The sequence below is a fragment of the Motacilla alba genome, chromosome 3 (genome assembly GCF_015832195.1).
Source record: "Motacilla alba alba isolate MOTALB_02 chromosome 3, Motacilla_alba_V1.0_pri, whole genome shotgun sequence".
Lineage (NCBI taxonomy): Eukaryota > Metazoa > Chordata > Aves > Passeriformes > Motacillidae > Motacilla > Motacilla alba.
Window position 1 is genome coordinate 86,452,130 of NC_052018.1, and position 24,531 is coordinate 86,476,660.

Consider the following 24,531-nt stretch of genomic DNA (forward strand, 5'->3'; position numbering starts at 1 on the left):
TTTAAGATTAATCAAGGACACTATCTTATTTTATAGTTTCCTTCAGGCACATTTCAATCATGCAGTCCAAAATGCAAACGCTGGATCAGCTGAACTACTTATATGATATCCTAGTAGGGCTTTGAAAGGTCTAACAGGTTTCTTCCTGCAAAGGAAAACCATTCAGTTTTGCTGTCTGATTTTTTTAAACCTTAGCAAATTTTACTTTCTTTTAAAACATTGGAATAAAACAAGAAACCACTAACTTCACTGAAAGCTCTCAGCTGCTGCTTGAAGTTCTGTTGCCACAAGGACGCAGAAATATCAGGACACAAATTTTGATCTGAACTAACACACTACCTTGGCAGCTCTGGCTGCACTAATCACTTTCTGCATCTTTTGCAAAGACACAATTTCCTTGAAAATGCATTTTATATTATAGATAGAAATTGGAGGAGAGAGCAGTCACAATCTCTCAAGATCAGCCTCCAAAGTGATGAAATATGTAAGCTGGTCTCTTCTACTACATGACAAACTGCTCCCCACAACCTTCCTTTCAACACATATCTATCAGCATCTGTAAAATCTGAGTTACTGGCAATTTTAAATAAAAAGAATAAGTTCAATATTATTACAGAATTGAGTGTTTCTCATTCTTAGCTTTAAACTCTCATTAATATCACTCACCTATTATAACGAGAAAAGACTAAGACCTGTACACTGTATATACATTGAAAGGTGTAGATTGGAGAGACACTGGCAAAACTTATAAGTCATGCCTGAAAGATAGAGCCTACAGGAAGATCTCATTTCTGTACAGGACAGTATGCAGATCCTGTCACCCATAATCAGAGTCATTCCTAATCAAGAAGCAGACACCATTACACTATCTGACAAATCCTCCCTTTGGAAACTTTAATTACATCACAATTGACTTTATGGGATGGGGTTGTTTAATTTTGAGAAAGTACTTTTTTTGTTGGAAATCCAGCTAGTTTATACACAAGTACTGTGAATGCGTGCCCTCTTTATACTCAGCATTGCCAGACTTCAGCACCTCATGGCTCCTTAACATCTAAAATGACTCACCCATAACAACCTGGAATTAAAATGCACCATCAGACAAGAAATTTGCCTTCTGCAGTGATCTGTTAATACACTAGCTATGAACAAAATCTACTTGACTTGATGTAGCATCCTGTCAATGAGCCTCCTAATCCCATCACTTGAAAACATTCAGGTGACAACATTAGCTAATGGCTTCATAAACAAACAACCCGGATTTATTAGATGATATCAAACATTAGAAGAAAATTACTTTTAACATAAACCTGAAGAAAGGCTGAAAACTGCAAGTGAAGAAGCAAATCTCCACTGCTTGGATTTCTTCCCACTAGTGCAACTCCCTGAGGCCACAGAATTCAAACTAGATGTAGAACAACTATTCCCCAATTTCTGAAACCTCAAGTCAGTTCAATGACCAACACATATGTTATCATCAAACCCTTTCCTGAAAGCACTATGAAAGCATTAGTGCTGCTCATTGCCCCATCAGCTGTGACTGTTGAAGCCACTAACTGACACAGGAACACCTCCTGCAGAATTCTGGGACTCGCCAACTAAACTGCAAGGCCTGTCTTTGAGGGTATAATCCAAAGCCTACCAAAACCACTGGAAATAGTCCCACCTACATCAGCAATGTTGAGATAACACCCTTAAACTCTGACCACACCAGGAAGAGCGAGATTTGTTTCAGGAGATTTCTTAACCTGTCAGTTGCCCTACCAGCTTCCCTGCCACATACTGAAATGTGTCCTGGACCAGAGCCTAGGACAGTGGAAGAAGAGGGCCATGACTTGCCACGTAGAAAAAACCCAAAAAACAAAAACCACCAATGAACAACAAAAAAGCCTCCTATATTATAACTGAATTCTTCATCTCTCAGAAACTTTTACATAAGACATGAAATCTCTGCAGCTTGAAAAGTCATTATGCACCTCTTTGCCACCATAAACAGCTATATTCCCACTCTCTTTCTTATTGTTTCTCCTCTTCTCCTCACACACACTTTCATCCAAGAAGTCTCCATTAGACGAAGAAAAGAGCTATACCAGCTATTCTAATGACTAGTGAACAATGGTAGGGGTGGAAAAAAAGACTGAATGAAAGTCTGAAGCTGAAAAGAAGACATGTAAAATTGGAGAGAGTTTGTTCCACTGTTTCTCTGAATGGTCACCTGATGGTAATTCCAGTCTCTGACTGGAAATATCTATACCGCACGAATCAGTAGTGCACCATTCAGCCTTCCTGCCAGTTACCCAGGGCCACCTGTCAGTATCACATTTATCTAATGAATTAATAATTAAAACCATAACTCTTCTGAGTGGCTGAAACAGCACTTCTAGCACATTCTTGTGGCCATTTATTCATACTAAACACTAATGGCACTTTGACCAGTCACAAAGATTCCTCTGAATACAAACCTGGGTCAGCTGAAGTCTGCTTTGAAAATAAGTGGCCTCACAAACTCCAGCACAGCTGGTTCTGTTTATGAGAACATTTACTTTTCCTTCTTACAGCACTCAAACACTTCTCCTGCCAGCCCTGCTGTGGCAGCCATCTGCCCCCCTCTTCTCCCATTCTCCTACTCTTCAGTCATTCTGGGCAAGTGTGAAAAGCCAAACCTTTTGCTCACATCACCCACTGTGAGGTTGCAACTCTCCGGTGCATTAGTCTTGCAGATGGCCTAATCAACTGTGAATCTGGAAAGTACTACCTGAAACAGGAACAACCCCCTTGGGACACACTTGGGGGAACCAACTAAACTACAAGGACTACCAGACTGCAGTCTGGATAAAAACTCCCTCTCCATGCACCCAAGTGAGGGACCAGCAGTGAGCCTGAGCTGTGATCTGCCAGTGAAGCTGTGTCTGTGGGGGTCCATAAGGATATGGGGTGTCTTCAGTCTGTACTGTGGAGATGAGAAAGCGAAGAGGGAAGGCCTACCATGTCATTCTCTTAGAAGAACAAAAAAAGAAGTCTCAAAGCCCTCCCTCCAATCTGGCCTTTACTGTTCTAACATTTTTCTACATACTTTGCACTGAAAAGCTGGTAGAGAGAAAGGCAGCGTTCCAGGCTGCAAGGAGAAGTTCCCTGCCTCCAAAACTTGCATGGAAAAAAGATAACACGGGGGAAAAACAACCTAAGAACACTTCCTGCATTTTGAACTCCAGCTATTTAAAGTGTCAGGAGACACCTGGAACCACTAGCTAAGCAACCCCTCTATCACACCAGAAAGCAAACACCTGGCACCTGGAGAGAGACAGGCTGCCAAACTGTGAACTGACACCAATGAGATGGTAATACTCTGGGGTTTGTTGGGCTTTTTTTCCCCTTTCACTTCCTCTTTCATATTTGAAAGAAAAAGAACAGTTGCTAGCTGTGCTATCCTGAGGGATGTTTCCCCTGGTACAGAAAGTGGCTGTTCCAGCCACCACTGATATTTGGCCACAGGTTTTGGTGTGTGCTCAAGCCAAGCCCGGAGGCATACTGACAAGGGAGTGGAGAACAGCAGGTGCTGTCCCCTGGCCTACTGCCACTCAGCTGGTGTCCAACTGCCACCCAGATTGTTTTTAGAAAAAGCTCAAGCCCTACCCCACTGAATCAACAGCTTGCAGGACTAAGTAGAAATTGCACTTCTCACCAGCACACACTTAGAGTAACTAAGGACAAACAAATCAATGATGTACAGCAGGATGAAAACAGCATTTTATTGTGCCAAAAAAGAGGAGCACACCAAGGAAGAGGCAGGAAGCACATCAAATGACACTGGACTTAGGACAGCAGACAAGGTTAATGAAGCAGGTGAATTTGGACACCCATGACACTGAACAATACCCAAGCACCTAAGAGATCAAAATCCTACAGAATGGGTATGTATACAAAATTACACATGATGTTAACTAGTTGAATCGACCTCTTAGCATTTTCATTACAGTGGGTTGTAGCTATAGAGACTAATTCAAAGAGAAGAATATAAATCTAGTGAAATGAGAATGATAAGAGGAAAAATGCATAGGAAGAAAGTGGTCCATAAGGCATAGGTTTTGTCCCACAGCTGTTTACAGCACACAAGGCCAATCATCTTATGTATGTCAGAAAAAAAAAATCCTGTGCTTTCTATTGCTGGTCTAGTCAGCATCTGCTCTCTGTGTCACTATTGTTAAGCACACCAATTTAGTCTGTGTAAACTCAGCCCCCAGCATTTAGGAATACTCAGGCCTTTCCTCCACTGTAGCTAAAGTGGCTTGCTCACAAAGGCAGTGTATTGAAGACAAAATTATTGGTCATTTTTAATGTCTACAACCCATGGGATTGTCCCCAGAACAGCAGTGCTGATGTAATCAAGAACGTCTTTTAAAAGACAGAAGAAATCCCTAGTAGGTCCTTGCCCTTTCCTGATTTCTCAGCAGCCTCTCACTCTGGTGATGCTGATCCTCTCAGATGTCTGTCAGCAGGCAGAGAAACTCCAGTAACAGGACTAGATTTCATCTTTTAATATTATTCATACTGCACTATGACCTAAGCATTTCCAGGTGACTCCTAGGGCTCCTAAGTGACTGGGTACCAGCACATGCACAGCACTTATTATCTATAGTGGCAGGGTCAACAACACACAGAAGGGGAGAGAAGCACTCCCTGATTAAGTGCTCTGTGAAAGTAATGAATGGTAAGCTGTTACCTCAGAAGTATGCAGCTCTAAATCTACATCCTGCCAACCCCCCTGACACGCACACACCATGACGTCCTGACCTCATGGCATGTCTCACTCAGTTTTTATGACTCCATGCACAGTCTGACCTGGCCCAACACCACTACTTCTTCCTTTCCCTGACTGATGGCATGATCTCTATCTTCCCAGCAAAGTCCTCCAGTAGAGCACATTGCTGTGCATACTAGTTCAAAGAAACATGGGACAAAGTCCTTTCAAAAGCTCGTATTAGCTGATAATACCAGCATCATTTGATGCTACACAAGTTTAGCACACCACTCCTATTGCTATTATAGCCACTGTGGAGCAATGAAAGTGATAGACACGCCTCATGTCTTCCTGCTTTTTGTCAGAGCAGAGTTCTAGAAGATTCAAGCCTATCCTAGGACTACAATCCATTTTGCTCTATGTGTATTTACAATATTTTCAACATGCCTCCATTGAAATAAACTGAGTAAAAGGCAAAAGAAAGCATCAGGGTAACACTAAACACCTCACACAAGGCTCCCAAAAATGGAGAAATTCAGTATTTAATGCTTGTCTGTAGGAAGAAGTTCCATTTTAGTATTTTCTCAATACCTGCCATAACAGCATCCTGGAGAACCTAGATTAGTAGTGAAACTAACAGAACTGTACTATTAAAATATTAAAAACAACAACTCATACTGCAACTCAAAGTCATTGCCAAAATAGGCAAATGAGCATTCAGCTGAGACCATGCCAGGGAAGGCTGAGTGAAAGAGGAAATTGCAGCAAGCCTTTTAGTGAGCAGAACTCTGAATTTATAGTGGAGCAAGGCAAAGTATGGACATAGTCCAGTGCAAGCTACCTCAACTCTTCCATGAAAATTTAAAACAATACTCTGACCTACAATAGTCAAAGACTTCACAGGGCATTCTGGAAAGCTAAAAGACAGCTGGCTAAACACAAATGGGCTTTGTGTTTGCTTGATAGAATCATCCACGTGAAAGTCCAGCAAACTGCTGTGCTGAAACCCCAGCAAGCTGGAAGGCGTAGCAGCATGTTGCCTCAAAAGTAATTCTGAGCCTACCACAAAAACATTTAAAACACCTGTGTAATGGTTTAGATACAAAATACAAGTTCCAACTTCGCTGTACAGGTTTGACTGCATCCTAACCATACAAATGTGGTTTACATATGTGCATTTGTTTTGAAGCTTTCCTGGTCCTCCAAGTCTATTGGCTTAAGCTTTAGAACTAATGAAGTACTGATTTATTGTTTACAGTAGTTTTTTTTATCTTTGTTTTTGAAAACTTCTAATTCTGAAAAAGGTAGCCAAAACACTGCTTATACCACTCAGTTGTTTACTGCAGGCCCAATCCTAAAAGCTAGCAGTTGATGGGGCAGATCATCTGATGTAAGCCAGCATGGTACCCCTAACATGCCAGCAGAGTACTGCCAACTTACATCAGTTAATGATCTAGTCATACTGCCACAACAGAAGCTGGGGGAGGCTCAGCTCTTTTCTGCATCAGGCTCTGATATATATTGATTTGCATGGCTCTGTATGAATGCATCCATATTTTCACTTTGATTTGTTCTGCACTGAGAGATTATTTCATAGATGTGATCAGAGCATCCTCAATGTTGTAAATCATTATAGTACATTTCAATTAATTTTCTGTTTTCACTGCTCTTAAAGTGTGCTGAGACACCATGCACAAAGCCAGCAAAATGACTTAAGTGATCACTAGATTAATCATGAAAGAAACTGTTCTGTGCTTCTCATGACATTCTGTAATTATCCATCTGCATAAATGTTGTATTTTGGGTTTTTTTTTTTTAATTTTTATTGCTAGTAGCTGAAAGAAGACCAAAGTACTGCTTGCCCATGGGCTATAAACAAACTGGCTACAATACTGCACCACACAGTAGAGAGATGCAGGATATAAATTAGCTGTTTCATTTGGATAAATGGTGATCTGATTTCACCCTCTTCCTGCCTAGCCAGCAATCAAGTACACAGATATATTTCCTAATTGAAAAATTAATCATATAATATAATGTTCTGAAAAGGAAGATGTATTTGAATATTTGTAACTGCTAATATTTGTCCATTAGACTGTTCCTGTCCCATGTCTATCTTCCTTTCTATTTATACTGGCATTGATCAGCCTGTTAACTTCCAGTTTAAATTATTCAATTCTGATTTGATTGCCATGTAATTTAAATGCAAATAATTACTGTAAGGATGACATTTAGAAAAACAGCTCTGCTAAGCAGGAAGGTCTTTATTAGGCACAGGAGTCTGCCAGTAATATCAAAAGCACCCCTTTGACTAAGAGATGTGGGAACCTATCATTTCAGTTCTTTTAAAAGATGATCTGATTTCCCTCAGACTCCCCTTAATTAAAACCCTTCTATATCATCATCAAGTTTGCTATGAGGGTAAAGCATAGGCCACTGACTGAAAGGAATGGGAGAGGGAATATTTTTAATTTGGTTTTAGTTCATAAGGCTGTGCTCTAGATAACTGCAGTAAAATTGCCCTCTTATGAAATCATGATTTTATTTCATAATACCCCAGTTTTGAGCCAGGGTCTGACTGAATAACACTGAAAAGCATTTCACACAATAAAAAAGCAGTTCACTGAAGAAAAAACCCTCTTGTTTTGAAATAACCAAAACCAGTTCATTTTTCCCTTCTTCCCTTGCCTTTCCTACCTTTCAGGGTTAGTCAGGTGTTTTATCAGCTCTGTCATGTATGAGAAGTCTGGACATACTGGATTGCCCAAGCTTGAATTGAATTACTGTCTCACTGTCTTTTCAAAGTAATGAGGTATTTTTATGTGCTAGCTGTGCGTTGAAAACTTCACACATACTAAGAACAGCATTCAACACGGCTGTAATGCCTCACTTTCACAATGCTTTAACATCTCTAAGATTCAAAAAAAAACCTTATTCACTTTATTTCAAAAAATAACATTCACTGGGAATCTTTTTATACATCACTGAATGACTTTCAGCCTTCAAAAATTAGAGACTGAGCTGTGGGTACAAGAGAGTTAAATTGCTCCAAATGTAGAGCAGAAGTAGGTTGGGCAGATCAGCAAGGATTCCCTGAAGGTCCTCAGACTTAAAGATTTTTCCTAGAAAAAGACACTGCCCAGCTTTTGCTGACTCACATATAAGCTTAACAGTTATAATTTGAACAGTGTAGTTCATTCAAAAGCATACACAACCAGACACCCTCCCTGATGATGGTGTAAACTGATACACCTCAAGTTTAGCTGAACAGCAGCTTTCATCAGACAGGGATGTAGAAGGTGGGGTAAGGGAACAAAACAACAGCAAATTGGCTTCTACAACTTGTCTCCAAGATCTGTGCAGATTATTCTGGTATTTTCTTTCATGTTTTCTTGCATCTTGTTTTACTGCTGTTCAGCAATTGTAATCCTTCACTGACTGCAGGGACACCTCGTGGTGAGGATAGGTGAGAACAGCAGGCTGCCATTCAGTTAATTAAACCAAGTAGAGAAAGAGTGACAGATGTTTCTGCTCCTTTGGATAATCAGAATTTCACGGGCACCAACTTCCACTCCCACTCTGCTTCTGGGGCATACATTAACACATCCAGAACACAAAACACTGACACAGCAACTTCAAGAACAAAGGACTGAGTTGTCCAGCAGACCTGAACTATCTAACAGTCCACTTATAACTATTAACTTGTGTCCTGCAGGGGCTACAAGAGTGGCTGATTCAATGTGACACTCAGTTGAAGCAGCAGTCCTCAGAAGGGCTGTTATGGCTTTCCTCCCTCCTCCTTTCTTCAATGTGCCAGCAAAATACATTTTAATGACTCACTACAAAATTTCTTGCAGGGATTTTCATTTTTTATAAAGGGCACACACATGTGTATGATTTCAGCAGGGATTCCCTTTCTCCCCACTGCAACTACACTGTGGCACTGTCACTGCAGCACCTAATCCGTTACATAATAAGAATTGCATCAGCTTGCTTACCCAGTGCAGTGACCCAATGCAGACCTTGGCAGCCAGAAGAGGAACGGTGGGATCCGTAGGTCGCAGTTTAGCACACTCTTTGAGCACTGACACAGCATATGCCGACTGGAGGAGTGGGAGAGAGGAGGAGGAAATAAAACAGGCTGATTAGACAATGCTGTTGAGAGTCCATGCAGAACATTGCAGTGACATGTACAAAAAGGGCTGTGGAGAAAAGAATCCCATGTCAGCAACAAGTCAGCAACTTTATTCCCACCTCCACACGCAGACATGTGTACACACACGCACACAAACACACTCTTCCCACGCTCAGAAGGAACACGCCAAAGAGGCAGCCTTGTCTGCACACTTCACAAGAAACAGTTTTCTTAGCTATCAATGCACTGGTTATTTTAATTCTGCCCTCCCAATACACAAGAATTCTGCTGTAGTTTTCCTTGCATATAATCATCTTCCAGTAAGCCAGAAGAGATCATAAAGAGCTTATCCGCCAGTACATTCGTATTTTAGGCCAACTTCACTCAGAGAGGTTTGTTCAGCTAAAGTAATCTGTTCAGTAGCTTGTTTTGTGTCTTCTCCAGTTCCCGAACATACAAGAAAGCAACTGGGACCCCACCATACAAAGATGGATGCAGATCAATACACTGTTCACTGGGTGGTTCAAGCACGTGTTAGAAAGAAAGCCCATAAAACTCTTGCTGTCATTCTGGTGTTATGATTAATGAGGATGTTTTTCAAGATTAGCACTTGCACAGCCCTTTGGATCCGATGTGCTCTACAAACATTGTGTTTTACAGCACACATTCATGGCTGCCACATTTCAGACACTTTAAAGGGGAATAAAGAAAGCTCTGGTCTGAGGCAGTGATGAGAAGGCCACCTCAGACAGTAAGAAGGTGACAGGAGTTACCCTACCACAGAGTCCCAGCCCATTCCACCCAAACCACAGTTTGTCTTACATTTAAACTGTCCTCACTACTGACCCTAATCCACACAAATTTTCCCATGTTTAAGCTCAAGGGGAAGTTTTATTCTCTTGGAATTTCTCCTTGCATGTCTGTTTCCTCCCAAAGTCTTCCACACAGTCCCAAAACACAATGTTCCTGCTCAGAAGCACGTTAAATAGTCATGGCCTTTCTATATTTCAGAAGAGCAGCAACACAAGCTTGCAAAGTCCAATGATCTGCTATTCTCATCAGGTCCTGGTCATCTCCTGACTCCTAGGGGCTCTCCCTACCAGAATTCTGATCCACACATAGTCTGGTGACTGCTGCAATCCCCTGCAGCAGCACCACAGCTTCACATTCCCACTGTCCATCAGCACTTTCCCCCCTGCCACCACACCAAAGTGGGCTGCACCTGCCAGCTCCTTCTTCCACAGAATTGAAGGTCCACTTCTTGCTACTGAATTCAAAAACTTTATTAGGAATTTGCTTGGAAGGGAACCTGGAAAAATGGAAAACCAGATGTACACCAGCCATGCCCACCTTAAAGCAAAGAGGGGTTTCATAACCAATGCAGCAGGGAGCAAATTCTCCTGCTTGAGAAGCTGGGGTACCCACCTTGTGGTCTAAACAAGAGCAGCAGCACACCTTATATTCTTCAGGTTGCTCTCACTTATGTGGAGCATCAGGCATGATCAGTAAAAGTGAGGAAGCATTTGCTAATTTAAAATTCAAAATGCACAATTTGCCTAAAGCCAGAAGGAAGCTTGTCTCAGACCAAGGATGAAAATCAATAAACTTTGTCCTAGAGCTTGAACCATTACTTCATCCCTCTGAGAAATAAAGATGTGTAATTCAACCCTGAGGTACAGGAACAAACACACTGCTGTGCTCTGTTGCCACGAGGTGACTAGCATCCCTCAGAATGAACTTTCCTGACACCTATTTGTTCAGAACAAGTGGTGTCTCAGGTTTTAGTGGCATCCTATTCCTCTCTCTCACAAAATGCACTGAAAGTAGCTGGTATTCCCAGCAGCATGATGGATGTGTGGGAAATCCAAGCATAACCCATAAGGGACCTAGGCTGGATATCATCTTCTTGTCCTCCTACCTGTATTCCAGCCCTACAGGTGTTTCCAGAAAATAAATAAACGTGACAGCAGGACAGTATGCACCGTGACAGCCAGTATATCTGCAGCTGAACCCCACCAACCCTTGTCATCTCACCATGCAAAAGTGAACTGCAAAGGCCACATATGTAAAAGGCCATACACTGTCCAGAGTCAACGCTTGCAGAAACAGACACAAGCTCAACCCAGTGCTCATTTCTCAGCTCACCCCCAGCACTGCAGCTGCAGGGAAAGCAGGAGGCACCTGGGAGCTGGTGGCAGCTCTCCTGTGGATCAGCGCAACCAGCACTAGCACAAACCAAAGCAGTGACAGGCCTGTCCTAATTTGGGCCACAGCTGTAGGACCTACACCAGAAGAGAAGTGGCACAACGCTTTCCTTGCCAGTTCCTCCTCAACTCTGCTCCCTCCCTGTCTGCAGGACAAGCCAACGCCACAGCCTCCAATCGCCTGGAACCACAGAGCCCTTGCCACGACTGTCCCGCCCCAAGCCTGCTCAGGAGGCCACAGCAAAGCAGTGACTACTGAATGCTGCACAGGAGAAGCTCCCACCTTGTGCCTACACCCAAACACCTCAGGAAGGTGTCAAGTCACTTTATTAAATATGCACTCAAGAGCTTCTGAACAAGGATCTACAGAGCAAGAGGCACAGTTTCTGCACTGCTCCTGAAACATTTACAAAGTTATGTCATTTTAAAGAAGTTTATAATATTTGCAACTAAACATATGGAGCAGAAGTGGTTTTGGAAACAGGGTGACATGAAGCCTTTCTCCCCAGCTGCATTTTAAAAATTCAACAGATATTATATAATTTCACCTTGAAAAATTTACTCAGCAGATATTTTATACAGATGATGAAAACATTAGTCAAGGAATGACAGGAGAAATAATATCCCACTCCCACAGCAACTTTACTTAGAGGAGACTGGCATGACATGCAACAGCAAGGTTTCTTAAAGATACTAATTACAGACATCAATAGCCAGGGAAAAAATATCAAGCACTCATTATTGAATATCATTGGTTTGCAAAAATATTTAATATGAAACAGTGTTTGTGCAACATTGAAATAATCTGGTAATTAAAATGTACATATTCTTTCACTTAGTGTGGGTGGACCAGGCAGCCAAGTGCATTGTTTGTGAGATTCACTGCAAGGCAATAATAATTTGATTTATTGGTGAGGCATGTTTTGAAAAGAGCAGAAATTGAATTCCAAGTGAGCACATGCTTCCCACTCATGATTCTGAGCTTCAGAGGGGCTCACATAATGATTCAAGCCAGGATTTATGGTGTTTCTATTTAACTTGCTAATTGCTGGCTTACAATGACTGCACTAGAATCAGTTCCCTAGGACTTCAGAAAGCTAGGTCTCATTTGATCTCTCATCTAGAGCAAGGAATCACAAGGAAGCTATTGGGGAAGGAGAAGGATGGAGAGGACACCTCCCCCTGCATAGTTATGGCAGCCATGGTTTTGAATCCTATAAGGAAGTAAAATGTGAAGAAAAAAAACCATCCAAACACAGAACACAACTCCCACTCTCTATTTACTAATTCAATAACGAAGCATGGAGGCATACTCCTCAAAGATGCTTGCACATGAGCAGAAGTGAACCAAGAGCATCCTACAGTTAATCTTCTTTCTTCCTTTTCCAAATGGTTTGAGAGAATTTGCCATCAGTTATGGTAAACCCATAGATACTGCCCAAATGGTTTTTCAGGGTTACTCCAACACAGTTCCCATTCTTTCCCCTCCTTTGCTCTCTCACCATACCAAAGCAACCAAAGAAGGAAAAAAGAGAGCCATTTAATATTTAGAAGATAAAGAAAATACAGATATAAGTAAAAGAAAGAATAATTTCCAGACAGTAAATAATGCCTGATAAGACTTTTGACATGCCATGAACAGTTGTTCTTCTCTTGCACAGGTTCTATAAACCTCCCTAGATTTTTGCTTCTTTGCTACTTTTCAGCCAGAAGGAAAAATGTTTCTCAAGATGGTGAGTTGGTAGACAGCCTCCTTCCCAATTTACCTGACAGTTTAGTACACAAAAGATTTTCCACAATTAGTGCTGCTGTATTTCTTGCATCATCCTGTCTAAAAACTGCACTATTTCAAAGGGATTGTGGGGAAGCAGAGGAAATATTTCATCCCAATGCAAGAATTATTATTCCCTGTGTCCTGGGATTCACAGCCATTTAGATATAAATGACCTTGAGCTGACATAGAAAAATGACAGAATGAGCAAGCAATTGAGAACTCTGGAATCAGTAGTTTTGCTGTTAGCTTGCCACTGAATTTAAGGATTTCTGTGAATCTCAGCATGAAAATTATTCCCCTAAAACATTTACTTCTCTTAATACAGGAACTGATTCCCTCCCTTTTCTTTTACCTTGTGTTTATCAAATTAGAGCACTGGAGTTAAGCAGCTTCAAATACTCCCTCTTAAAAGCACCTCTTACATTCTAAGATCTATAAGCACACATTTGTACTTGCTAATGTGACAAACACCTCACTTCACACTTTCCATCAAGAAAAGAGAGTTAAGCCTGAAGGCAATTATATAGCCCACCTAGGTATTCTGCTCAACAGTCAGGCATCTTAGGAAATTTCCATTTTTTTGTACTATCTACAGCACACAGACAAACTCCCTTCTAATCTTTCCTTTGCACCAAAGGAAACCAAACTATTGAATATCCCCAAGATAGCTGACCTTTGTAACAGGATCTTTAACCAATGAATGTTCAATATTTTAACTTTCATTCCCCAGCAATGCTATTTAAGGAGCCATCCGAGGCCTCTGCTGCTCCCAAGGTTCCTGCCTGCAATACAAAGAGAAATGTACTTTTTTTTTTATGTCAGTTGCCTAGCAACCAGCCTAAGCTTTTGCAAGGATACCAACAGAAGGAACAGCCTAAATCATAAAATTTGTCTGCTGTTGCTGCGGAATTATGTATTAAATATATTTTTAACTTTCCTTCTAACCTTCTGGAAAGCTGTATGTTAGCAATACAGGCATGGCTGAGTCAAACTTGAAGCTCCTTGAAGCACTTAAGAGACATCTGCTTTTGCTGCACTGTTTAAATAAGGGGAAGGATTCCTTTTTTTGGGTGCAGCACAGATAGGAGCAGCTCAGACATTAGCCTGTCATTATTTGGCTATGACCACTGTGTATCAGCAACTTGCTAAGGGCTCCAAAATCAGAGTTCATGTCTGTGTAAGACTGGTTTCAAAACCTTAAAAATGCTGCCAGCACAAGCTTTGGGCAAGACTGCAGTATCTCCAACTGCTGAGCAGCCAAAGGGAGCACAGTGACACCGCAAGACTAGCTCTGGGAAGAGCTGGAGTCCCTCAGAAACACAGCTGAATGACAGATGCCAAGAAGGATTTGATTACTTCCTTTTGTATAACACCAGACACCTCCTGAAGCATTACATGATTAAGAAAACCATTCAGGTAGACATGCATGACTTTTTCTTCCCTGTTGCCTTAAAGAGGAACAAACATAATGGCTAAGAGCAGAAAGGAGCATTTTGTGTAGCTGAAAGCAGCTTCAGCTGCCTCATTTTGCAAGGTATCATGCTTGGAGCTTACATCCCCTAGTGCCAAGTCTATCCATCTACATGGCAATGCTGCCCATTGCTCCTGTGTTGCCCTCAGTATGGGCTTGAGGGGGCTGGGGAGGGTCAGCAACAATGCAGCCATCTCTGAAGTCACACGATTGCTGTCTTCAAGGCAAGCACTGAGCTGGCCGTGTTCTGCAGGGCTGGAGAGCTTTGTGGCAGGCACCACAGGAACACATAACCCCCACCAGCAACCCCAGCACAAGGCCTGCTGAGCACAGTCCTTGCCTCCAGGTACTTGCTTCCAGCTCCACTGAGCTCTCACAGAGGCATTTCCCCACAGACCCTTCAGTTGTTCCCAAGCTCTTTCTTTACTCACTCTGGAGGTACTTCAGCCTCTCAGTGAGTACACAGCTGAGGGGTGAAAGCAAATTATCATCTAGTAGATACTCCAGCCTTCCTTCAGCTGGCCTAAGGCTACATTACTACTCACTCCTCCTCTCAAGAAACACACATCCTAAAGCTCTTCACTCACTGACCAAGTTGTGTCGTGGGGTTTCTCCAGGCAAAGATGTTGAACACGACTGTGAAAATGTTTCCATGCATTGCAAACACTAACAACAATAAATATCTACTGTACTTTAAAGATTAAGAGTCATGAGAGTTGAATGGCTCAATTAGGGCACCCAGCACTTCTAGACTACACAGACTTGGTTCAGTGTCCACAGAATAATTTCACTGCTATCCTTGAAGAATCCCTCCCTCACTGCCATTAGGAAAACGGCAAGTTAGCATCATTAAACACAAATCTTGTCTCCTTGTGTGGTAGGCAGAAGACAGACATCAGTGTTGCTTCATGCTGTATTTTAACACTCACAGCACAGATCTAGGAGACTTTCTTAAGTACCATAAATTTAAGCTAGAGCCTACTCACTATGCACTTCTTCTCTACTCCCAAGGAGCTCCAGCAACACTTTGGGATACCCAGGCTATGCCCTGTGTGAGGGTAGTAGGTGTGGACAGGGACAGAAACCCAAAAAAGGAACATGTAACTGATTCAACTGGTCCAAGGCCAAGGAAATGCTTGCAAGTGCACAAGGACCCTATTACACATCCCTTGTGCTTGTAATACATCATCTAGACACTATGATAATTTTGTCTCCGAGTTCAGAAATGTCAGTAGAGCTACCCTAGTCTGCAGGAGAGCTGTGTGCTGGTAACCTCCACGACCTCTACGGAAAACTGTTGAGCTGGAAAGCAGCAGCAGAGAACAAATCTACCCCAAGCAGCTCTTTCTCTTCTCTGCTGCGAAGACTACCAAGTCTTTTCCACTCTGTAAAAGCGAGTTTGGTCCTTCCTTTCCCCATGTTGCTCAATACTGGTCTTTTTTTCAAAATCTTGAGACGAGCAGATGCAACTGTCTGCACTGGTTCGACTCTGGCAGCAGGACAGTGGCTCGTCTCATTGCCTGAGGACTCTGCCAGATGGCACCCGGCTATTACACCACTTGCCACTCAGACTCCAGCCTGGCCACTCAGGGCAGCCCAGGCAGGGAGCTGCGATACCCGCTCAGCCTCCAGCTGATATTACCCCATAGCCGAGGTTATTACCGGTAGAAGCAACTCAAAGCATCTGTGAAGAATTCAGCATTCAGCACCACAGGAACAGGCTACTGCATTAGAATGATTTCAACTTCTTTGGCTATTCAGAACCGCACTTGGTGGCACAGGACATCTCCCACCACATCTTTGCCACTGTCTAGGTTTTCCCAGCACTTCCTTTCCTTTCCCATCTAAATTTGCCTACAAAAGTATTTCACACGTAATGGTGGATTTTTGTCATTTAGATATACGTGCCTCTCTTGTTCAGTGAATAGAGTTCAATATAAAAGGCATTCCTAAAAATGGGTTAAAAAACAACCAGACAACACCATCTCTCTTATGATGCAAGTTTCTGAGAAACACAGGAAAGTGAAATTGCTACCACTCCATTATTTCCACCACTTAAGTGGATAAAAGACAGGTTATGCTTCCCTGAGTTTTTTCATTTACCGTTTTAGGAAGCCCCGAGCCCTGTAGGAATTCACTGAAGTGATGTGCCTATTTTTGTTAAGACACAAGCTTTTCAGAATAATGTGTAAACTCAAGCCTACGTGTGGTGATGAGCCAAGGTGGCTGGCCTGACATTCAGACTGATCACTTGTGAAAAATGACAATCACCATTTGGCAATTTTTCATCTGGCAGAAGAAACTACATTGAAATTTGACTTGATTACCTTTAATTGGAACATAAAAATAAAACATACCTCTAGTCCAATTCAGTGTAGAATACAGGGCAAGATAGGATTTTATGACACTTTTAAGGTCAGAATTGAAAATCCAAAAAACATGTTAAAAAAAAAAGAGAAACCAAACTTTCCAGTATTTACAGGTTGATAAAACTGTTCCTGTCGTGCCCAGGATTTATGAGTGCAATTTGCTGTACTGCAGAACAAGTAATGCTGCAGGATGTGAGGTTTCATTACCAAGAAATGAGATCATGAATTGGCTGTGACTGAGACAGGTGAAAATAGATCTTCACCTATAAAAGCTCAAGTGTACTCTGCATTTTGCAGTCTAGACTGACCATGCTGTTTTCTCATCAGCTCTTTCTGCTACACTGGAGCGCTTGCTTGTAAATGAACTCTGTCCTGCTATCAAGCTGCAAAGCAATATAAAAATGTATGCCACATCTCCCATTAGCAAGATGACGCATTGCAGAGTATATGACAGGAATCCTCAGGGAATACTTTGGGATTAGAAGTGAAATACTGCACAGATGGGATTGTTGGGTAAGGGAATTCCCTCTGACCCATATAGGGCTCAGAACATTTAGCACTTTTACATCAATAGGCAAGATCAGGACATTTTACCTTGTAAATATTTAAAGTACAGGCAAAAAGACATGATGTACTTGAAAATCTGAAAAGATAGGACAGCTACAGAGATTAAAAAAATAAAAAAGAGCAACACAAATATCTAAGTAACAAATATTCTGTAACGTGCAGGGAAGGTGAAGAAATATGTAAACACAGAATGGACAAGAATGGAATTGCCATTCAAGTTGTTAGAACCTAAAGATCAGGCCCCACTTTTCCTAACCTATGCTAACCTAAGACTGAAGCACAATTATTCTCTGCATAAAGTCACTCTCAAACATCAGCAGTTAAAAAATCTTCGTTTGCTCTCCAGCAGATTACTAGAGCTATAGCATTGTCCGCTGTTGAGAATGAGGTTATAGAACCAGTATAGAACTCCCAGATAAAGCCCATGTTCATGGTAAGACTCTGTGCCTTTCTATCATGGCCTGTGTATCATTGCTGTCCTCAGTACCAAGGGTCCAGGTACCTGAAGGATTTGCAAAGACACAGAGGGCAGGACTCTGCTAACTCCAGCTGAATTCCAAGGTGAGCTGGACATGACACGTAAGCCCCCACTTGGCATAGGTCAGTGCAAGGTTTTAGCACCATGGCACCAAGCTCATTGTTTAAGTATTCCACCAGTACCTTCAGGTTTCCTTACACATGACTGAGTCTAGCCATTGTTTTCAAGCCTGGAATTTTGCACTGCTTGCAATTCTGTAGCAATCTGTGAGGCTCCTTCTGAGATCTAAAGATCTCTGTTCAGCTCCCTGCTGATCTAATATGCATTGCCAAAGCTTTGGTATCTCATAAATCAGCCATATCTGTTATATTTAAAAGGAGACGATGGCATCCCAGAACAGAATCAGAGTTTGCAAGGTCCCACAGAAGACACCCCTGATGCCTCACAGAGGGGTCACTGCAGCATTGCCTAGGGTGTTCCACAGATCCCCAGTGATTTAGGCTCCACATAATCTCCACAAGGCACTCTTTTTCCAGTGTTCTACTATCCTTATTTTTTTGCCTCTTAATAAGAAACATGAACTTGTGTTTTTGCAATGAGATGCCATCACATCTTGCCTAACCACCACAGACAAGATTAACCCCTCCTTTTAAAAGCTCTTTAAGACTTCTCTCAGACTTTTTTCCACCCCTTTAGATGAAAAAATCATTTCAGTCTTTCCACAGTACTGCTTACTATACCCTTTGTCACATCTGATGCTCTTTATTAGACTTCCTCTCATTGTTCTACCATTTTTTAAAGCAGAATGCTTAACACCAGACAGTCTTCCAAGATAAGGCTTTGTCTACGCTCACAGAAGTGAAACAATTCCTTCAGACCACTTTCAAGCTCTGCAGTCATTTATACCTCACAAGACAATTTCTTTGCAAAAGCATAGATCCCTCTCTTATCTCCATGCCAAGGCCACTGTTTCCAGCTCAGCCTATAGCCATAAAAGACCAGTAGTAGCTGGAATTTGGCAGATGTGTGTTAGTTGGTGGTCCACACTCAGGTCCACATGGATTCCTGCACACTCCATGGACACAGAATATAGCACCATTTAGTGGTCTACTATTGCACAGCATCAATTTGCTCATACTTCCCAAATCTGTAGGTGGGGACTCCAGAATGCCAGAATGAACTGGCTACATTTTGTACCATCCATATTTCCTACAGGAAGTCCACTCTTTTAAGACTAATAAAGAAACGCTCCTGTTATCTTTGCCTATTTTTCACAACCACATTTCAGCCATCTCAGTGGTTCACTGATGACTTTCACAAATACCACACTAATTTAAAAAAACCACTTATGCTGAAACACATGACCATGCCAACATTCACATTTTCTTTTTCTAGAGTATATTTTACACCAAGCACTTCAAAAATACTACACCTTACAAGTTCTCTACAAAAAAACATTTACATTTCCTTTAACAGATGGAGAAACCACAGTTTAAGTCAACTGCCCAGAAACACAGAGTGAACTCATGACAGTTTTAGACATCAGTCCTTTCTTATACTAAGTATGTTGAATTTATGTTGAATCTGCAGACGATGGACAGCTGTATAATGCTTTTCAACCCACAGCTACGCACAAAATTCATTTTTCTCCATGGTAATAAGAAAAAAACTCTACACAGAAAGAACAGTACTCAATACCAAACGCACACCCCTCATCACAAAGTGCAATTAGAGACTAAAAGGAGAGCACTGTCCTTTCATAGACCTGCCTGCTGGCACCTACTCCCACAAAACACATAACTCTACACATTCAAACAAGCAATCCAGATCCACTCTTCCAGAGGAAAATGTGCTCTTTCTGAGCCCTTGAGTTTGAACCTTACCTTTCCACAAGCTACCATGGACAGGGCAAGCTGGTACCAGAGGTGAAATTCATCAAACGCAAACTTCATGGCTCTCTCCAAGCACTGACAAAGGAATGATGAAAGGAATATCAGACTTCATTTATTTACCTCCTTAGACCTTTTGTCAAGACTGCTGCATGGGTCAGGAAACAATCTGTTGTGGCCCTGGAGACCCAGGTGATTTTTTTTTTAATGACACCATTTACATTTCCCAGCTAATGGGACTTGCTAGTGTACACCATCACTTCAAAAGGCAGCCACTTTTTTCAAGTGCCTACACGTACATTACGTTAATGTCTCAAACGGTTCTGTGTGCCTTTCTGGCCTGTGCAGCCACAGCTCTGTAGCTTCTTCTGCTGATCCCTAACTAGCACACTCCATTTTCACCTTCCCCAACAAGCCACCACAAAGAGGGGCTTTGCCAGCGTCTTTGGAGGGGCAGAGGCCGAGGGAGGTACCTCAGACAGCATCACATACTGCCCTCTTCTGCCCAGCGTGATGCTGAGGAGGTCGTAGACTGCAGAAGCATCCCGGAGGCTGACGGCTCGGTCATCCTGCTGCTCTGGGGCTCGGCTGATCACTGCGTCCCGGTTTGCCTGGCCACACACACAAGAGAGGCATCAGAAACCAAGAGAGAAAAACAAAACTGACTCCTCCATAGGAAGCTACACCCACCACTAACAGCATTTTGTTTAAAATCATCTCAAGATTTTTTTCTTTTAAAAGTTTATCCCAGTATAATGAAGGTACTTCCACAGAGATGCTTTCTAGCCACAGGAAGGAAACTCAAGAAGATAGCGGAACCTACAGGAAGGAACTGCTACACATATCTCATCTGGATTTGTGTCACAGAACTCGAGCATAGTGAAACAGACCTACCAGATCCCATTTCCTCAATAATTAGAAATTCAAGGCCATCCTTAAACCATCTTCCTTATTTTCTCATTAATTAGAAATTCAAGGCCATCCTTAAAGCATCTTCCTTATTACTTCAGTTGCCTGCAACTGTGATAACTGCTTCCAAGGTTGATAATTTATCTTCTGTGTCTACACTAGATTTCTTCACAATAGCATCCATTTTTGTTGTTCTTTTTTGCTACTGACCTTTCATTGTTTAATTTGCACAGGTTGCCTAAGTAATCAGATTTGCCTGTCATCAACTTAAAGCAATTAAAGGTTTGGGCAATGCAATAACAAATTGTTTTTTTCAAATATATAAAATGTGTCTTAATTTTGCTAATCTATCAGAACATTGCTGGGCCTAGATCAGGAAGAAACATTACTTTTGACAGAAACAACCAGTTCAGCAATTTCCAAGGACATCCCAAAATACCACAAGCCACAGACTCAGATTTTCCTCTGAATCCCAGCCCTTTGCACTTTTCTGAGCACGAAGAGGGAGATTACAATTCCAGAGTAAACTGAAAAGCCCTTCTGATTTCCAAACACAGAGGGCCTCATCCAGACTACCCAGCCTCTGGGAGGGGCAGTGCTGGATGCCACTGAGCCTGAGCACAATGTGATAGCACAGACACACTGCCCTGGGCTCCTCAGCTGAAAGGGGTGCAACATCAGACACTCAAGTGTAGACATCTAAGAGATCAGAAAAATTAAGAAAATTGCCAGCAATTTCACCTTGAGCAATGGCAAACAAAATGTTCCCTCCTTGAAACAGGAAGGTTATGAGATTTACTTTACAATACAGCTATAATCTTACACCTATTTCTTTCTAATTGCAGTGAGTTTTTTTTCTGTTAAAAGGTTAAACATGGGAATTAAGCGTAATAAAAATTTCCAGAATATGCAGCCCTTAAAGCCCACGCGTACTTCATTGTGATTAAGGTGCAGCTGTTTCATCATGATTTTATCTGTGTAATGCCCCAGTTCCAACCACTCTTCATCACAGCCTCCAGCCGAGACTGCAAACAAAATTACTGACAACTAACACAATCTCAACCGAGAGCTAAATGGTGACTTGCAGTTAAAGGCAGATCAGACCCAGTCCAATGTTTGCACAAATAAACTTACAGCAACTCCTGCAGCCACAAAGGCATTTTTCTCTTTCATGCTACTGCAAAAGATGCAATTAGTAATTAAAAAAATAGTTCAGAACAACAGAATGCATGACAGAATGAAAATTACTTTAAAAATTCTGCCAAGAGTACAGAGGCATAGCTTGTCTATCATTATTAGCAGAAATAAAAAAAAATTAAAAATACATGTTTAAACTCTGTTTGGATTTAGCATAAGACTGGTACTTTAAAAGGAAAAAAGGAGTTAAGTAAAACCATATACTGTATGATCCTTATTGCCAAGTGCATCCTCCCACGTACATACAATAGCATTAACAATTTTTTCTGCACTGGTTACATTGTTATGACAATTGTTTGTAGCAAACAGCTACTGAGATACCACCCCCATGCTCTAATCTCATCAAACTAACCTCCCATTACAGTCAGCTATAGCCTGATGCTTTTTTGAGTATCCATCAAGTACCAAGCTATGATTTTTAAGTGGATGCATTAGCACAGATACAAAATTAATCAAAACTTATGACTGTCCATCACATTTTGCCACAGACACTGGTACTAGAACGAAGAACACCCCAATCCTGCAAAAGCAGGAGTATAGAGTGTATCACAAGGATGCAACATTCTAAAAGTGCAGTATGATACATTGTATATATCATACTTTACCCAAGCAGCAGTTAAATGCAACATACGCATAGATATGATGAATATTATTTCCAAGAAGGCCATAAACCTGCTGATTTTGTTCAGGCTTTTAAATCTCAAAGCCACAGAAGGTCTTTGCAATCTATCACTCTCTATGTTTTCATGCATAAAAGTTGCCACTAGCAAATTCACTGTTACTTCTATCTCAACAATTTCTTCAATACTGAACCTATTCCCAATTGCTAATTCCAGCTGCTCTAAGAAAATGAATCAAGAGCCCACATGATAGTAGAGACATAAAAACCCCACAAACCCCAAAACCAAAAGGCGCAAACCTCATAAAAACTGACTGAACAGTAGCAAGAATATGGATTGTGTCCAACACAATAAGATAAATCACTGTCCTAAGTAAGGCTCAAGGTACTACTGCAGTGTACAAACAGAGCTCAGAGAATGGAATGTGAATCACTATTTCCTGAAACCCACTCAGGAAACTGGCATGTCGCTATGGCCTGCCTCTCACAGAAAGCAGCCTGCTGTCCCTCAGATCATCATCCTTTTTTTTTCCTTTATCTTTGTTCATGTTTTTGTAAATATTAATATGCCAGTGAGAAATCCTGACAGTCACTGGCAAGTACAAGGCAAAACAGTTGCAGAGTTACTGCAATAAAGAATACACCCATTCCGTGGGATGGGGAATTTTACCTATCGAAATGTACACAGAGCGACACTTCATTTTGCATTTGAGAATGCAAAAAAATTCTAAGCTATTAACACCAACACTTTTTCAATACCTGTGTTTCTGTTGTTTCAGACTACTAATTTTCCTGAACACAATCAGAAAAAAGGTAATTTGTACAACACTGGTCTCAAGCAGTGTATCCATAACATAAGCAGCAATTTCCATTTGTCCTACTGCACTATTTCCTCCCTCTCCACTATTAGCAGCAGTAAAACATAGCTACAAATACATTTTCAACACCGTCACCATGACTATTCCCTTTAAGCTGTTCCCATTGTCACACAGACATGCCTCACAGCATACAAGCAGGATGAAGAGAGATGAAAAGTCACACCTGGAGAAGCTCTGTTCAAGGCTGTTTTGTGGGATGGAGAAGGTCACCAGTGCTACCAACACAAGTTTCACCACTGGGAATTAGATAACTTGCATTATAAAGGCAAAAAAATACAGTAAATGCCCCTTTTTTTTTTAAGTATTTCAAGGTAGTTGAGCAACCCAGAGATGCATCACGCTTGGAGATTTTGGGATGCATAAGGCACAATTAGCTGTGCACGTCGGTGGCTCAGACATGACACCAGTCCTATCTGAGGAGATTGGACACATTTTGTAGTCAGCCCAGATGCAGGACATTGAGAATCTTCAGCCCCCCCCTTTCCACAGCCCAGTGACACAGCCCATCTGCAAGCCACACAGACCCAAAGGGCTCCAGCCCAGGCTGGGAGCCCTGAGCTAACCCAGCATTCAGCCACTGTGGTGTCTCTGAACCTGACAGAGCACAGAATCTGGGGGTGAGCAGGGCTTTTCAGTCTGGCTCCAAACACAGCAATGCCACCATAGGGGACTTTCAGACCCATGCTGGCTCTGCCAGCCCGGAACAGCTCTGCCTTTCCGAGCACCCGCAGTGCTGAGCTGCACACAGGTTGGGCCTTCCCATCCATGCACACAGTACATTTACCTGCAAACTAGATAAGTCCCCCATCCACAGAGGATTTGCTGTACATCAGTGACGCTTATTTATGGCTTGTTTATTTCAGGAAGGAAGGAAAAGAGCCACAGCAAACAGCCATTACTTCAGCACTTATTACGCACACAGTTACACTGCAGAAAATTAAATTTACCACAGTACAAAGATGTGTTTCTTAATAAAATGTCAAGTAATCATATGAATTACAATAGAGTATATTCCATGTAGCAGCCCCTTCTCACAGCAATTAGCTATGAAGTATCCTTTAATTGCTCACTTTGAAACATGGTTTCCCCTGCTTTTTCCCAAAGAAGAAAAAGAAAGCAATTAAAATCTTTAATGAGTGCCTGCTGCCTGCCCCCTAATTCATGGGCATTCGAATGTTCAACTTGTGTCTTTTCATAATAGACATAATTGCCAGATCCACTGCAACCCATCTATACAGAACAGCAGCATGTTTTACACAGTGTACTGTAATAATGTAATTGGTGTGATTCAATGCTACCATTA

General features: G+C 41.8%; 1 protein-coding gene across 5 annotated transcripts in view; it reads right to left on the minus strand.

Moving 5' to 3' along the window:
• The window catches only part of TTC7A (tetratricopeptide repeat domain 7A), a 168,553-nt gene that overhangs the window by 104,574 nt on the left and 39,448 nt on the right, over positions 1 to 24,531 (minus strand). For all 5 annotated transcript variants that reach the window (XM_038133631.1, XM_038133633.1, XM_038133634.1 and 2 more), the window contains 3 exons: positions 20,099 to 20,236; positions 19,620 to 19,703; positions 8,737 to 8,841 (listed from right to left, as the gene is read on the minus strand). In XM_038133631.1, the coding sequence (XP_037989559.1) occupies positions 8,737 to 8,841; positions 19,620 to 19,703; positions 20,099 to 20,236 (327 nt within the window). The remainder of the gene's footprint in view (positions 1 to 8,736; positions 8,842 to 19,619; positions 19,704 to 20,098; positions 20,237 to 24,531) is intronic.